The sequence below is a fragment of the Aythya marila genome, assembly GCF_965140915.1.
Source record: "Aythya marila genome assembly, chromosome: 21".
NCBI lineage: Eukaryota > Metazoa > Chordata > Aves > Anseriformes > Anatidae > Aythya > Aythya marila.
Window position 1 is genome coordinate 4256156 of NC_139062.1, and position 17772 is coordinate 4273927.

General features: G+C 38.9%; 1 protein-coding gene across 3 annotated transcripts in view; it reads right to left on the reverse strand.

The window, feature by feature from the left end:
• Nucleotides 1-17527, reverse strand: part of CLSTN1 (calsyntenin 1) — a 38937-nt gene extending 21410 nt beyond the window's left edge. Inside the window, exons 1-3 of one of the 3 annotated variants that reach the window (XM_082777110.1) lie at nucleotides 17290-17527; nucleotides 8020-8142; nucleotides 1259-1288 (exon numbers count right to left, since the gene is read on the reverse strand). In XM_082777110.1, the coding sequence (XP_082633236.1) occupies nucleotides 1259-1288; nucleotides 8020-8142; nucleotides 17290-17359 (223 nt within the window). In that variant the 5' untranslated portion in view covers nucleotides 17360-17527. The remainder of the gene's footprint in view (nucleotides 1-1258; nucleotides 1289-8019; nucleotides 8143-17289) is intronic. The other 2 variants (XM_082777112.1, XM_082777111.1) reach the window with 2 other exon arrangements.
• Nucleotides 17528-17772: the final 245 nt, after the last annotated feature.

Genomic DNA, 17772 nt, shown 5'->3' on the forward strand with positions numbered 1-17772 from the left:
TTACTTTGCATCCATTCATGCAGGAGTACAAAAGAGAAAAAGAGAAATGTAGACAGGCATTTCACAGGAGTACTTGAGATAGCTCTAGGGTAAGAGTAGATATTATGAGAGCAAACAGCCAAGGCCACTGGTAATATCTTCTATGCCAAGCTACTGGGAATAGCTGGGCAGCTTGTTTATTTTGACCAGAGCAAAAGGTTAAAATGCACAGTTACAAGTCGAGGGATGAAAAAGCTTTAAGTACAGGTTCAGCACCATAATTACAGAAATTCTGTCAACAGATCAATGAACAAAGTCTTCCTGTGCAATGTACCTGGCTAAAATTAGGGAATCAAAATAAACTACTGAATGAGAAAGGTAGAAATACCAACTTCTCAGGCATCCATTTCAACAGCTATCTACTAACAGACCAAATATGTTAGTCAAGGAAGCTCTCAGGAAGAAAGATTTGGTCGGCTTTCCTTTCTATTCCAACTCTTCATCCTAACAAACTTGAAAAAGAAGCCCCTAGTACAGTATTTTAAAACACAGCTAAGCCTAAGATTATACTATGAGACATCTTTGCTGGCACGGGTTGGTCAATCTGCCAGCGTGTAAGGAGGCAGAGCTTTAACTGAGCCTTTGCTGACCTGGCTGTGCTAACAAAAGCCACTCATTGAAGACTTTGATCAGCTACGTTGTGTTTTTACTCATAAAACTTGTTTTGTTTTGAAGGTGATTTTCTTATACCAACATAAAACACCATGCTGCTATTAGAGTTGCAGTGGTATTGTAGTACCAAGAATGCACTCCTACTTGTAGCAAGTCTAAAACTACTAAAAAATATATTTGATTCGGATTTTAAGCTACTGAAATATGTACTGAAGGAAGTAAACTGCAGGGAAGGTGTTATGATGCTTTGGCAGCTATATATTACTTTACAAAGCATATGAAAAAAGCTTAACATGTCCCAAAGAAGTAAGCTATCAGTGAAAACATCAGAAAATATTAATTTTCCCCCAAACAACTTCTTCATTGTCCATACAACGTACAGTATTCCCCAATGGTTCAAATGGATGTCTGATTTACAGATATTTCTAACCAAGGGTTTGGTTACATAACAATTTTTTATTGAAATATTTTAACATAGAAAAGAACTGGGAGAATAAATGGGACAAAGAGCATGACAGGATCTTCTGTTTAAGTGCTGATTCCCCATTTCATAACCAAAGTTAGTGGGTTAATATTAATAAAAGGGATAGAAAGAACCCTTTATCACCTTCTTTGGTGACTGTCACCTCAAAACTCTCTAAAGGGAGAAAAGATAAACCCAAGTCAGTAATAAAGGAAAGGCTGAAAGGGAGCAAATAAGGAAAAGGCAAAGATGCACACATTACACAGAAAAGCTTTGGAAAAAAAATGTATTTTAAAAATTCAATGGTGATTTGTTGTAACTGTTACAATTTTAGAGTTTTAGTTATGTTAAACATGATTTAACCTTTTATCTCCAGGTTGTCATTTGTAGAAATTTGAAGTGAGGTAGTTAAATTGTAGGTACAAGAAATTTTCAAAATTTCACGTTGATGGAAATTTATCCTTAAAGCAGCATTTTCACCAGAATTTAATGGTACACTTCTATTTAAAGAGGACAAGCTACATAATTTAAACAAGCTTTTAACTATTATACTGAAATCACTATGTTTCTGAAATTAAAAATAATTTGTATTCCTGTTTTGAGTTCCAGAAAACAAACAAACCAAAAACTTAAATAGTTGTGGGATTTTTGCATTTCCAATTAATGTTTTATCAGTACATGTTGTGTAACACCTTGCATATGGAAAGTTTGAATCCTTCATCAAAATCAAACTTACGATATTGCCATAATTCAGAATTAAAAATACACACATTAAACTTTGATCCTAATGATGATAAAGGCTTTAAGAAAATCTGGGCAGCTAGGAGGAATCTGCGTCTTTTCTTTGCAGCAATTTCTTTCCCATGTTAAACAAGTAACCAACAACTTCTATTTTACTCTATTGCTGAAATACTGAATACCGTAGTACTGAAATAATAAATGCTGCAGAAAAGTAAAGGCTTCCACAGTGTCCTGGATTTTCCACCCTTACAAGGAGATCTCAGATACAACTGAGTTTTAAAATGGTATTAGGTGACTGTTAGGCACCTGGAAAAGCTTCACAGTTCTAATGAAAATACAGGTAACCATGTTCACTCCCCTAGAAATGTACATTTTGTTAAAACCCCATTCTACCGCCTTTTACATATCATCTAATCTATCATTTATTTTTCCTGTTTACCATTATCTTTGACCTTAACTGCATTATAACAAAGCAGACTTGTACCCTTAATCACTTCAAACAGATCTCTTGTTAATTCTCACATTTTTCCAACAACTTGCAGTAGCACAGTTACTCAATTCCCTGTTCCTGAGCGGCCTCAGAAAGAGATGAGGCACTGAAGTTACAAGCAAGTATTTTTCATAAAATGGAAATTTCCAGTTTAATATTGAAGTAAAAATATCATTAAGGAAAAATACCTTCTAATGTATCATGATTTGCAGTCCTTCATTTCAAAAAGAGCTGGTTTCTGAAATAGCTCTCATCAAGTGCTTCCTGAAACCCACTTCAGGTAATCCCTGGATTTATAATCAGCTCTTTATTTTAATGCACCAAATATACTGCCTCTGGAGGCATCCACGTAATTTATTTCAGTATATTTTTACATAGGGTATAAATATAACCCTGTGTTTGAATATGTTTTGCCTATAGGATCACTCAAGAAAATCTTACACTGCTTAAATCCATGGCTGACACCACAGGTCAGTCAGAAAGGACAATCCAACTGCAAGGAACCTCCTGCCCCTTTCCAGTAACTCTAACCTTGAGAGTCACACATTGTGTGTGAAACACCAAGACAACCAAAAAAAATATATGCAAGGGAACATGAAAGCAGAAAGCCTGGTAAAGGAAGAAAGAGGGAGGAGCGTGTTAATGCAGCAATTACCGATTTGGGAGAAGGGAAGCTTGTCTGAAAACTGGACATTTCATAACCATCCGAAGTGACCTTTAGCTCTGGCACCAACACCGATTTTATTTTGGCTGTCAGGCACTGTATTTTTGGCTCCCAAGCATACAACATCAAATAAGCTCTCCAATCCATGTGTCTCCAGACACTTTTTACGGTGCAAAGCTTCTGTTCAAGGTGTACTACAGCTCAATTCCTGCCAGGTATTTCTCAGAACAATAACTGACCCAATACAATTGTATTTTGCACTTCACACTAACAAGATTAACAAAAAGCCCTTTTATTATCACACATTATTATTAACAGTGTTACTTAGGGTAAAAGTGCTGTAAATACGCAAACCTAACAGGCTTTTTAAGCTCCCTTCCTCAAACATCTCTGCAATGAAAAGAAGCAAAAAAGGAGTCATTTTATTCTCTGAAGTACAAAATATTTCAAAAATGAAAGCTCCTCCTCTTTTCTCCAAAAGATATTAGACTGTTATAGAGCTGCTTCAAGATAAATAGGACAATTTACAGAGGAATATTGCCATATATGGATGATATTCATTTTCATCTCAGTTAAGAAATTCATATATTTATATTGCAGAGAAATAGAATAGATATTTTTTTTCAGTTAATTTTTTTCATTACCACTAAGTAAGCTTAGTCCCATACAATGCATTTAGTGGCAGATATGCTCCCTAAGGTTTCAAGCTATGTCATATATATATATATATATATATATATATATATATATATATATATATATCACTTTTTCTCATTTAATCCTGAAGTTGAGATTCACTACTGAAGTAAATTGCTACCTCTCCTAATCTTAAAAGAAAATGAAGATTGATCTGCCAAGTTGTTATTTTTATTTGATATATTGGAAGCACATAACTGGGATAGAACTTTATTTCCAAGTGCTCTGACTCAGCTGTACTTACTGTTGTAAAATCATCTCATTTTACAGATATGGCTGTACACCACATTTGTTGTAACACTCCTTGATTTGTTGAATCACTCCTTGGATGTGACAAGATCAAAATCCAGTGATTACACAGTGGCATTCATCTTCTCTACATATCATTTCCTTACAGCCACCATCCAGCTGAGCACTGCATTCACACTAGCCTGCTGCAGACAGGATGTCAGCACAGCTCCGTGTCCTAAACAAACAAGGGTTGGCAGTACAGCAGGGAGACATGGCATCAGCCCTCACCCACTGGCACATGTGAACACACCTTCAGGGAGAGGCTGACAAAAGGCTTGATGGATTATTTTGTTTTATTTTTTGAAGAACAATTTGAGATTCTGCAAGATTATTTTCAAAGCTCTATGCATATTCATGCTCTAAATTCAAAAATTCCTAGCCCCCTCAAAAATACTTCTTGCATCCCAGATTAGTAAGAGGAAACTAACATATTGTGGCTGAGGGGTGTTTTTCTCTTAGGGGGCAGGAGAATTAAAAAGCTATTGCAGATGCATCAAAAAAATAAAGTTTCCTTCCACAAAGGAAACGTTTCAAACCTTTTGCTAGCAAGACCCTCTTTTATACTCTCTTAACAATACATTCAACTATGTGAAGACATGCAGGTATACTACTTTGTTTCAAAAGCAATTAAAATTCATTCATTTTTGCATAGTAAATGGAAAATCCATAAGAAGAGTTTTAAAAATTAAACTGATTTTAGACATAAATTACCCTAAGGTACAATAGAAAACGTTGTTGTGGTTTTATTTTTCAGCAAAAAATGGATCATGCTGGATCAAATTCCAGCATGACTGCATTTGAACTAGGATGGCCATTGTGTTTGCAAGCAGATCCATAACAATCATGACGCAAAAGACTGATTCCAGAGGGTCTCTGTTTCAGATACACAAGGCAACCTCACATGACTCCATTCAAATTCTGTCTTTAAAAACGTATTGTTTTGGATGTGAAAGCATACAAGTTATCCAAAAAATAGACCTCTACATAGCCTTACTTATTTTTGCATACTTGAATTTTAGGATCCTACCCACAGCAGAGGGAGCAAAGCAGTAAAACATCACTTCTCCTTGCCCCACAGTTCACGTACTTGAAAGCACTTAAATGAACTATTTTCAAGATGTTTTGACACGTTCAGAATTGAAGGAAAGCAAAAGACTATCTAAAATATTTTAACTGGAGGCAGTTCAGAAGTGTTTCCAGCTCAGCTAGGAGGCACAGCTAATTAAAACAGATAACCTTCTGAAGCAAGAATATATTTGATTTGCAATAGGAATATACTGCTTGGGGCTGAAACAGCCACTTAATCCTGAAAACGCTGCGTTTTTTTGTTTTGCTGTGAAAACATTCTGTCTCTAATCTAGTGGGCTTCTCACACGTAAACACCCACATAGATGCTGCTGGACAATAACGATGCTATTCTCCATTCCAGGACACAGCTACTGCACCACCAACCAGAATTGGCAATGCTGATTCAACACCACTCCCACATTTGGTCTCCTCAAAGAGGGATTCAAGTATTGTTCCATTTTATGGCAGACAGTTACTTTTACAGATTCCCACAGCACATTGTCATTCACGCTTCAGATCCCGTGTCATACCAAGATGGAAATAGCTGCACAATTTTTGGGTCTGATATTCAGAATTTAAGATGACTATTTTGAATCCATTGTTCTGCTACCACTGAATTGTTGGTTTTTGAGACAAAATATATAGTGTTTATGCAAACTTTTATATTAAAGGCCAGCTTCCAGTTGGTAAAAATGTTCATTAAATGAAAGCAGGTTTATACAATTTAGTTCAACACAATAGAAAAGCAGTCTCATTTAAAGTGATGCTTTGACACGGGTCTTTCCTCTGCAAATCTGACAATCTACTTGAGAATATTCTGCCAGTACTTTCTTAAAGCTTCATCACATCCAACACTCAAGAAAACTTCACTATCCACGAAGACATATAAAATTGCTGCTTTCAAAATCTGTTGAGCACTTCAAACTACTAGTGCCTACATTTAAAGTACTGAACTGCAAGAGATGTTTCAATGTTTCACATTCTCCCAATCACCATGTATGCAATCCAAATGATTCTATACAGTATCTTTTAAGTAAAAAGAGAGAGATCCCAATACAAGCATCTTCATTTGGGGATGAAATATTTTTTCATAGACAATAGTTTTATTTCCAGTTAGGATCATTTAATAGCATCACCCATGTCTATCTAACTCATGTGAAAGTTTAAATTTCAGAAGTTTTCCATTAAGACTGAACTTCGTGAATTTGTAATGCAGGCTAGGAGATGATTTCATTCTTAATATAAAGCAACAAAAATGTTACTTCAAGTGCCACCTTAAGAAACTGTGACCACCTTACCATGCCACTGTAGCACATAATGCAGTTTGCATGCTGAACATTTCAAATGGCTTTTAATTTAATCACTCTCTTTTCCTGTAGCTTCCTCCTTGAAGCTAATCTAAGCTATGTTCCCCAAAATGGCTAAGGCCACATCCTCTAGGCATTTTATTAGGATTCTAATCCTTTAAAATTGTATTTAGCCAAGTAAGCTTCTGCAAGTATAAAACATAATCACGTGTTAACTGCTACACCTAATTTAGATACCTGCAGATTCTGCAGAACCTATTGCAGAAAATATAAGAGAACGGTCAGCTGCTAGTCCGATGTTAGAAGTCAAATAGTAAGTCTGCATTTTGCAAATGGCTTGTGCATCCTTCTTTATATTCTTTGATTGAGGAGAAACTGCCTTTAAGACAGTCCCAGTGCCAAAACACTAAGGCACACAGGAGATAGAAAACCTGAATTCATCACTGACTTTTATAAAAATGCAGTATTATCTGTGCTTTAGCTCTCTGATCTGAAACAAAGAAAAACAAAGCAAAAGAAATGGCATATTATCAATTTCATCTATTTAGGCTGCAATCCTCATGGTTCTGAGATGCTCCGCTCACGGAGCTGTACAGCACCTAGAAGACCTCCTCAGCTGTACCCCACTAACCTAACAGAAAATTGCAGGACTACTATAAATAGTCAGCTTACTTTTAAATCTCATAATTGGTAAGCATTATGCTAGCACACTGGTGAAAAACTCCATTATCTGGGAAGATACTCTGTACACCAGCAAGACCAGTTCATGCTTACTAATCATGAAGCATTCAAACTCTTCCCAGATGCAGGAACTTCAGACGGTTCCTAGCTGACACTGAGGACGACTTCAAAAGAGCCAAGCTTCCCTCCACAGTTCCTCCCGAAATTAAATAGAGATCAGATTTCTAACGCTATCTCATAGCTAAAGAAACCTCAACTATAAAATATATTCCATTATTAAATAAGTGAAGCTTCACATTTCTCAGAGAAAAAAAGTGTTGAAAATAATATTCCCTATACCATCTCTGCTCTGTGACACAGACTAAGCTACAAACTACTTGTGATTCTTTGAGTAGAAGAATGTCCATTTTTTAAAACACCCCAAACTGCTTTACAAACTGAGCACAGAAAGTCTGGATTTCTACAGAAATTCTCAGCCCAAATACTGCAGAGAGGAAATGCAATCTTAATTCTATTAGTTACTGTTTTCATGGTTTTCTCCATCTTTTAAGACATAAATCAAAACCACCAGGAAAACTAAGAACTCTATTCAGAATAATAAAAAAATATATATATATTATTTTAGAACTCCCAGACTGAATGCTGTGAAATGTGGAATCCAGAGGACGAAAGAAAAGGTTAGACATTATGCAAAGAAATCCAGAAAAATTAACATGAAATTGAAAGGAGTATGGAATACCTGCAATATACTGTCCAGATTGAATATTTGGATATAGCTGTAAATATCAAATAAAACTCTGGTCCATGGAGAAACATTTCTAGGGTCTAACTGCTACAAAACATTATGCTGCTGTTAGGGAAGACACAGTAACACACAATATTTGCCATCAAGAAAGCATTTCCACTTATTAAAAAAAAATACAATAAAGAAAGAAAAAGAAAGAAAAAAAGCAGATGAATTCTTTACCTGCAAAACGCAGCGGTGCATCCTTGTCCAGAGCTATTAAGGGGGGGTCCAAGAGTACTGTGTTGTCATTTTCTGTAACTATACCATGATACGTTGTTTCAATCCATGGCTTGTGCTTGTTAACTAAAAGGAAAAAAAAAAAAATACAAGATTAAGAATTTTGAAACTAAGGTCTTCTCAAAAAGGCATTGCAATACCTACTTCATTTTTTCTTCCTCTGAATCTGAATCAACATTTGACTAAATTCAAAAATCTGGGACAAAATCCTGGCTAAGAAAAAAATCAGTGTCCCTGTAGGCTTTCCAAAACTAACTCCGAAAATCTAAATTAGTCTCTTTTAACTACGATGGGATTTAAGATGCCCCTGAAGTGCAATTCAAAAACCTTTTAACAGTGATGGGGAGCTGCTGTCATCAGTGCCAACACAACACTAGAAAATACACATTCAGCACCAGACCAAAATAGAACCAACAGGAACCACGTGGGTTTAAGCTCTGCTTCTCTCCAGCTGGTAGTTTATCCTTCAGAGTACAGGTATTACCAGTGAACACTTCCTCTAGTTTCAGATTATTTTCTTGTGTTTATAAATATTAAGAGAACAAATAGAAGAAAGATCAAACTTAACTAGTTTTTACATAGGCCTTTTCCGATATCTAATGGAATGCCTTGAAACCTAAGTAAAATACAGACTACTTTTTATATTGCCTGTGCAGTAGTTGCTTTAGGAGATGGGGAAGCTCCACTAAAGCAGCACCCATGAAAGTATTCTTCGACTCTGCATAAAGGACTCTGTAAACTGATGGCCTGAGCAAGTTTAAGATGACTGGTCTTCCTCTGCTGCAAAGAATCTCAGTATCTTTCACTGTCAGCTTGCAAAATAGTTTTTTCAAGAACATCATGAAAGATGCAAGACAAAATCATATGTTACCTACTAGGTTACCATCTACTACTTGGCAATCCGATGTGAGAAAGATTTAGTTGTTATTTATCTTTATGGCATACTTGTTAAAGATAAATACAGCTCTTATTCCATAGAACCAGCAAATGTGGTGTAACAACTACTTTCTCTTGACAGCTGAACATTTTTTCCCTTGGTCTAAGCTCTCTTCATGCTGAGATCCTATCATGCATCAGTTCCACCTAAATTGTTTGGGACAAGGTATATCTATCATTTCCTAAAACATCTCTGGCTACCATGTACTCTTCTTGCTTATTGAATTAATACTAATTGCTCAGATGTAATTCTGGAAGGCTGTATGTAGCTAGCTACTTAGACCCTTTGGAAAACATTCACTCGGATGCCCCAAAAACTGTTTCACAGAGCCAATGTGACAACTAGCACACCCCTGTGCAGACGAGTCCTGCTATTTCACCCTGCTGCAGAATTATACAAGCAGACTGTACAAAAGAGGCAGGGATGCAAGGCTAACCTGGACTTTTGAATCCTGCCTCTCCAACACGCTAAAATGCATTCAAGATGTCTGTCATATGCTTATCCTGGGAAATTAAAGAAGAAAAAAAAGGTGATAAAATGACACTTAAACCAGTGATTAAACCTAGATGTGGAGAACTCATATGGGAAGCCATAACATTCTCCCAATATGCTTTCATCTGCCATCTTTTACTGGTTAGCAGCAACAAACTGATAGACAGGATATAACCTCTTCATACATCATGATTCAGCAAGAGAGAATTTGCAATGAACTATTTTAATGCAGAGTGTTTAATTACCGCCGTGTGGTTTTACTCAATATGGCAACACTATCTTTATTGCCTCAATACACTCACATGGGCATGCTTTCAATATTCAGCATACCGAATAGCCAGCTAAATGTCAGCCACATTGTTCTATTTACCCAGAGAAGTACGCGGCTGCAGCACCCTCCAAGGAACTTGGTGTTTTAAAACAAACTTCATCGCGTTCAAAGGGACCAACACATCATTCCTCCCCCTGAGGGAAGGCGCCAGTAACTGTTAGAAGTGTCTCTAATTGAAACAGGTCTCCTAATTCGGATCTGGTTTAAACCATAAGTGCATCACTACTACAGCATCAGCAGTTAGAAGCACAAGGAGGATGCAGTTGTGTATTTTTGTTGGTGTACCTGCGGCAGTTATACCTTGACTGAACATTTCAGAGGCCTTTCATCTGCTCAGCTTAGTCTTTACAAGATCTAGTATGAAATACAAGAACAGATCTCTGCCAGAAAAAGAAAAAAAAAAAAAAAGCTTCTCCATTCTAATGCTTCTAAATGTAGTTGTTGGTTGTTTTTTTTAAAGCACTGAGAAACCTCTCCTAATTTAGCAAGCTATGGTAAATCCCATTACAGTAGGGTAGGGAGTTCTATAAAAGCTTAAAGTACCATAACCACATATGAACACAATTATGATGAGCATGCTAAGCATCTGCAAAGTCTAGTCAACCTTCAAACAACAGGCCCAGTTAAAAGCAAAGTCATGTCATTTTATTGTGCCGTAGACAAAATCATAAAGCTTAAAACCCTTTGTGTTTAGGAAGGCTAAAACATCACCGGATTTTAAAACATAAAGCTGAAATCCCTTTGTGTTTATGAAGGCTAAACATCACTGGGTTTTAAATCACTAACCAAACTTACTGCTGAGTATCCGGGAAAGGCCCGTTATCCAGACTTGTGATCTCCAGACTCTAGCATAACCACCTACTGTACAAAATTCTCAATCTGTTATGTGAAATACAAGGCCAAGCTTAGGAGCAGTACATTTCTGCTTCCCTCGAACCAACTGTGGATAGTATCAGCTGGCTTAAATACTATTAAATGCTAGACTGAAACCTCTTCTTTCACATTTTTTCCCCTGTAAACGATACAAAATACCTGGAATCCGCAGAAAAAGTTTTCCAAAGCCACACTGCTAACTGCAAACTGAAACAGTCAGCCTGTTCCAAGCTTGACACTAACAAAGTGGCCTGAGCTGTTAATCTCTTGCCATTTAACTAGGATAAACTACACTGGTTTCCTTGAAATACAATATTCACACTATCTGGGAGAGCCTCAACTGGAATCTGCTGTAAATCCCAACTAGTATTTAATGTAGTCAAGTGGAGGAAGCTTCCCTAGCAATCTTCAGCAACCTGTCCTTCCATTTAGTTTTTAGCAGCCAAGAATTTTTATAAACAGCTAGGCATAGCTCTTTTTCCTAGTAGCAAAAGGAGTTGTAAAGCTCATGCTAGAGCCTTTACTGCTACTGGGCAATGACCGAACGTGCATCTGCGAGGTGAGCACAGCCACCTGTTCAACTCAACCTGGTTTATCTAAAGATAATTGCTGCTAAGCTGTGGGAGGAAAGACGAAGTATGTGTGCTTTGAACACAGGTTTTTAAAATGCCATCCACTCTAGGTGGGTATGCTCAGTTTCCCATGAAACTGAACAGAACAGCTTTTATTAATACCAACTCAAACAACTGCCGACTGTTCTGCAGAAAGGGAATATATCCTAAAGAAAGGATGCTTCCCCAAGAACAAGGGCTGATGCTGCAGAATGCAATCCATCAGATCAACCAGCAGCAATCCTTTCCTGCTGCTTTAAAGAATTAATAAATGTAAATGCACGTGTTGGACAGGACACTGGGGTTCGGGGCTAGACTTTAATAAAAAGCTACAGTTTTAATCCATCTGAACTCAGTGCTGGTATTTGGATGTGAACACATTTAAGTTAAATATACTTAACGCAGTCCCTTCTGAGGACTTCAGTTATCTTCTTACAAGTGGTCAGAAATTCATTTGACTTAAATGGGATCTGGCACCTACGTAACTGCAGATTTAGAGACACCTCAACCTGAAAGGGCTGTCACTGACAACAGTTTTTTCTTCTGGATATCAACTTCAAATACATGGTGTTGTTCAGCCGTGCGACATATTTTTAGATCAAGACGATGTGTATCAAAACAAATTTGTAAGAATTAACAGATAAAATAGATTGAATGAACTCAATAAGAGGTATTAGGCACTTTGATAGCTAGATGCTTAAATGACAGTAGATAAAATATTCACTTTTAAAATTCACCTTTGAGACTTCATGAACAATCCAGAAATGCATGAAGGTATTCTCTGACAATGTGAACGAATTGCACTCAGTGACCTAAGTAAATTGTCCTTCTTTTTCTGCCCTAAAGGTCTGACAAAATTTTGATTAGTGTACCTCTTCTGTGTGACAAGTCTTCCTCTCGGTGTAAGAGAATACACACGTGCTTTTCGGTGAGACAATAAAAACACTAAAGCTTGAATATTTATAAGTTAGCACCGATCTGATGAAATTTCAAGCAACATCAGTATGAGAAAAAGTTTATGTGGTAGATAACCAGAGAAAAATACAGCTCAGCCAAGAAATAAAGCATGTACACAGTAAAACATACTTTCTCCACCCTGAAAGCAAAGTTTAATAAGAAAGGGTGTAGCATGGTGTGATTATGTGTGTTCTCTTCCTGCCCTACACTCACCAGCCGACAATTCAGAGCCGTGCCTCTATTTTCTGTTAGAAAAGGGTAAGGATTAACCTTGCATATAAACAACTTGAAACACATCAGTGATAATGAAAAGATCAATTTTCTTTGTTTATTTAAGTAGGTCTCATACCTAGGATTTTACCAAAAATTGTCATCTTGTAACTGGCTACAAACAATGAGATAAAACTGAACATAAGTTCTGCTAAAACGCTGAATTTCTTGATATTATGGAATTTTTATAATCTATAGCACTGGTTTTAAAGATGAACTACAATTTCTATTACTGGGACATAGGAACTATAGGCTGTAACAAAATATAGAGGGATAAATCTGTAGTAGGAGAGGGACTGGGTAAAGGGCAAGGGCATACACCAACATTAACCTCTATGGTGCTTAGATGCAGGAAATGCAGGTGGTTGAAATTCATTCCACAGTTCCAGATCGCTATCTCAGATTCTCTACCACAGTTAAGGAGCCCTTGTAATTTATGCTCTCGGAGCTCAACTGTCATATATCAGGAGCACAAGGTAATGTTTGTAAATTAAGCTATCAGTGCTTATAGCTTAAGCTTGGACAATTAGCACTAATTCTCCAAACACTACATTCAGACTAACGGCTGTAAGAATTCAACAGGTTTATTAAAATATATTCTGCCTAGGGAAAATTCTCTGGTTTATCACCACTTGCAGTGGGTTTCCTGTTCTACATGGAACCAGTTGCTTAAATCCAATTTTATTTGGGCAAAGACACATGGAGATTTTGCTAAAAGCCTGAAACGATAGAACATGTAAATGACAGATGAGAAACGAGTTGCTTATTTGTTTTTATTACCCACAGCTACAGCATAAGAAATATTCAGAGCACCAAATATCTTAAAATGAAGATATAGTGACCAAATTCCAATTGGGATAAAAGCCTCGCAAGGAAAACAGCAAAATAAAAAATATCCCAGCACAAAATAGCCTAAATAGGATTGAGGCAAAAAAAAAGCCTTCATTTTTTAAATGAAATTCAAAATGTTTTAAACTAAATGCAAACACCAAAATAGAAAACATAAGCCTTTAACTGTAAACATAAATTTAATACATGTTCTCTTAAATGTTGCTAGTTATAGTGCAGAAGCTGAAATCACTTTCTAACTGTTGTCATATTTATAAACTTGACTCCTTGAAAGGGAATCTAATTTACAAATAGAGCAAATATCATCTCAGTATAGCCAGCGCTTCTGGCTGTACTTGTTGACTCCTTTTAAAAACAGGGAAACCAACTGGGAGTAGTAGCAGCAACTTGTTTTCAATCTGAGTACAAAGCAAGTGAGATGAGACCTAATGCCATAAACAAAGGCCAGAAAGACAGTTCTTCCAAGGCACTGAGGTTTTCTAATAATCCTTTCTTAAGGCTCCTAAGGAGGTTTAGTTCCTAGTGAAGCCAATGGGAGTCAACCAGCATGAATCAAATAAATTAGAGTGCAAAACAAGATTTAAGACCAAGGCTTCTGACTTACTGAACTCTCCCATGTTTTGAAGCATCACTTCTGTCTCTGACGATAACGATAATGCAACAAGATGGATGCCCCTTAATATCATAAACAAAATTTCATAGAGAATGCTCTAAACACAACGAAACAGAATGAGAGATAAGGCTCAGAAAAATGATGAAAGGGCTTTTGTTCAGAAAAAGTCAATGACTATGTAATTTTTTTTCCACTCTCTAAAACAGTTTCATAGCTATGAGCCAGCAAGCTATCAAGTATTTACATTTCCACAGCAGAAAATGCTGTTTTACCCAGAATACCAGACTAACTTAATCTGTTTGGGACAAGACGTTCATGTTATTTTGTCCTGAGGCCTGACCTGGGTTTAACTTCAAGCCTTCCATCTTCCACGAGAAATGGAAGTCCTGGAGCCTAGCTTCTGACCTCAGAAAAAATCTTTCCAGTGATTTGAAACTTCTGATTTCAAGTCTATAAAAACATTAATTTCTCAAACCAAAGATACAAGAGTCTAGAAAGTTTCTATTGATAAATTTTCCTGCTAACTTGGCACAGACAGTACAACCTGCAGTCTAATAATCTGGGAAATGGCAACTGGCAATGACAGCATCCTAACCACACAGCAAAGAATGCTAGCTCAGACCACCACTCCTCCATTTCGATTTCCACAGCAGTGTTAGTTTATACATAATATGAATAGAAAAACAGATGAAAAAAATCTGCTAGTTATTTGATCTGAGCAGATGACTCTAAATTGTGCTTTCCTAAGCATTATGCATCACAGAAATTTCTAGCATTGGTTACTTTTGCCTCCTCTCTGTGGTCTCTTACTTTCATAAATCCTTAGGGGAAAAAAACAACCACCACCAAACTGTCTCTTCATAATGCTTAAAGGTAGTCTTAAAACTTCTCTCCCACTAAAAAAGAGAAAGAAACCTAACCACCAGCCATGTACTATAAAGGCTGTTCCTATGTCAAAGAAATATCTGCAGTAAAACAGTGGTAGTGACAAAGTGGTTTGTGGTTTGGATTTAAGACATTTATATTACCAGATAACTTCCTGAAATAATCACAAATCAGAGTACTTTTTTTTTTTTTTTTTTGATCAATGCTCTCTCTACCTAAATGACAGTAAATCAGATAGGGTCCAAGGCAACACAGGGCTATAATGCTTGACCTGGTCAGTAACTATGGAAAAAGGAGCCATTAGAGGCACTGCCTTCTCCTCTGGCAAGTCACTCCGTTCCACCTCCCACTTAGCTCTGTTGATAAATACCCAATTAATTCACTTTGATAAAAATAAATATTTCAATGCATTCCTAACTACTGCTTTCCCATTGCAATATTAGTCAAACAAGTTCGGAAATATTTGGGTCAACCTGACTAATTATAAGATAAATTCAGTTAAATTAAGCATTTTGCATGAACTGGACAGGAATATGCTTCTTCAAAACCTAATACCACCATTTGTACCCCTTAAATTAACTACAGAGGAGATGGTAGGCTCACACCTAACTTTTATGCAAGAACACATTCACCAAAAGCAATTTCTGTTTCCTTCCTTCATCACAAAATAAACTGGTTGTCCTAACCCAGGAATATGCAGGACTGGAGAGTGAAACTCACCACTCTGGTCTAGTCCTTCTACTCCATTTCTGCACATTTCTGAACCAAGTGCAATTCAGTTTTCACAGTGTAAAATAAAGCTCAGTGACCTTAGTACCAAGGACGTTTAAAGTCACAGATTTTTTTATTTTTAAATAAAAAAGAGAAGCTGTGCTTGAAAGAGATGGAACTGACAATACAGCACAAAACTGGAAGTTTACCATACATGCTTCCAAAAAAATGTTTCTCCTAACACAGAAATGAAAGTGAATACCCCTTTCAGCCTGCCCTAGTCCAGGTATTCCTGTATTCTCCACAGTTTATTTGTCATTAGATACAGCTTCACATAACATTCTTAAGAGGCCAACCCAGAGCAGCCAAAATATCATGAGAACCAAGCCAAACCCAGGCTCGTATGTTAACTCAGGTATGCGTGATGAAGTTTAACTATGTGCAATGAAGTTTAACAAAACAGGACTTGCAGTCAGCAGCTCTGCATGTCAGACTGAAAACAAGCACAGCCTGTAACAAAGTGCACGAGAGCTGACTTACAGAGCTGCCCAGTAAAATGCCATCTAAACTTGCCACCCGTTTCCAGGTACGTGCGTTAGCTTTCTTTGAAAATGTTTTTTGCTCTTCATTTTATTCATTCTTTCTAATGGAGAAAAGCCCATCAATTCAATGAGGTTGTGTTTCTGTGCTGGTGCAGTAAAAAAATTTGTTTCCAAGAACAGCAGTGAATAGATTGCACTCAAGAGATCTCGTACAGGTAAATTATGGTCACATTTAAACACCTGGCAGAGCCCTTTATTACAGGAGCAGTTTCTTGATCCTCTGTAGGGAAATTGCAGCAAGATGCATCCTTAATGAGTTGTTTTTAAGATCAGGAACTTCCCTTCAATCTATCCGCAAGCCATTTTAAAGCCCCAGTTCTAATCTGCATTCAAATTACATGCCGGATCCCAAACCTCGTCAGATGATCAGCTGAATCTTGCAGAAATGGCACTCTGGATGCCAGGGATAACCTTCAGGTAGGCAGCGTTTGCAAGCCTCTCACTGAAATCTGCTCGGGAGACCTGCAATGCGTATGCTTTTACTCCCCGAGATCAATCAATAGCCACAAGGCCAGCGTTTTCCCAACGCCGTACCGCCGAGGGCTCAGCGCAGCCACACGGTTATCACCAGCCACCAAACAAACCTTCTTTATGTAACCCTGAAGGTGAGGCTCCCCGGGGGGGGGGGCTCCCTGAGGTATTTTATTCCCCCTTTTCCCACTCGCTCGGCCACCGGGGCTCTCCCCGAGGAGCCCAAACCCTGAGGGGGCTCTGGCACACCCCGCCGGGACAGGGCAGGCCGGCGGCCCCGCCGCATTTTCACAGCTCCAAAACCTCCCCCCAGGCAACAAGTGACCCCCACGAGGCCGGGGGCGGCCGTTACGGTTACATAACGGCCCCCGGCTGACCTTCGAGGGGGAGAAAAAGCGCTGAGGGAACCGTGAAGGTGAGCGCGGAGGGCGATGCTCCCCCCGACACCCCCATGCACACCGCCGCAGGTGCAAAACGAGCCCCCCCCCCGCAGCATCCCCTCCCGCAACACCGAGGGGATCAAGGACACCGTGCCCCTTCCTTCCTTCCTTCCCCCCAGGCTCTGTTTTTTTTTTTTTTAATTTTTTTTTTTTTTTTTTTTTTTTTTTTACCTCGAGCAGCCCCGGCTCCTCCGCAGAGCAGCGCGGCCAGCAGCAGCAGGCAGCGGGCGGGGGCCGGCATGGCAGCGCCGAGCGGTGCTGGGGCACCCCCGGCTGGCGGGGCGGCTGTGGCGCCCCCGCTGGTCCGGGCTCCGCTGTGCGGAGGGCTCGGCCCCGAGGAGGAGGAGGAGGAGGAGGAGGAGGAGGAGGAGGAGGAGGAGGAGGAAGGGGAGGGAGGAGAAGCACTGCGCTGCCCCGCTCCGCTCGCCGGCTCTCTCCTCCCCTCCCTCCCTCCCTCCCCCGCCTCGCTGCCGCGGCGCCCCGCGAGCGGCACCTAAAATGGCGGCCGCCCCCCCCCCCCCCCCCCCCCGAGCCCGTTACCAAGCGGGGGAGGGAGCGAACCAACGGAGCCGGGGAGGGGATACGGGAGAGCCCATGTGAGGGGCGGCCGGGGGGCGGAAAGGAGCACGGCCCTGCCCCGGGGGAGCGTTTTTT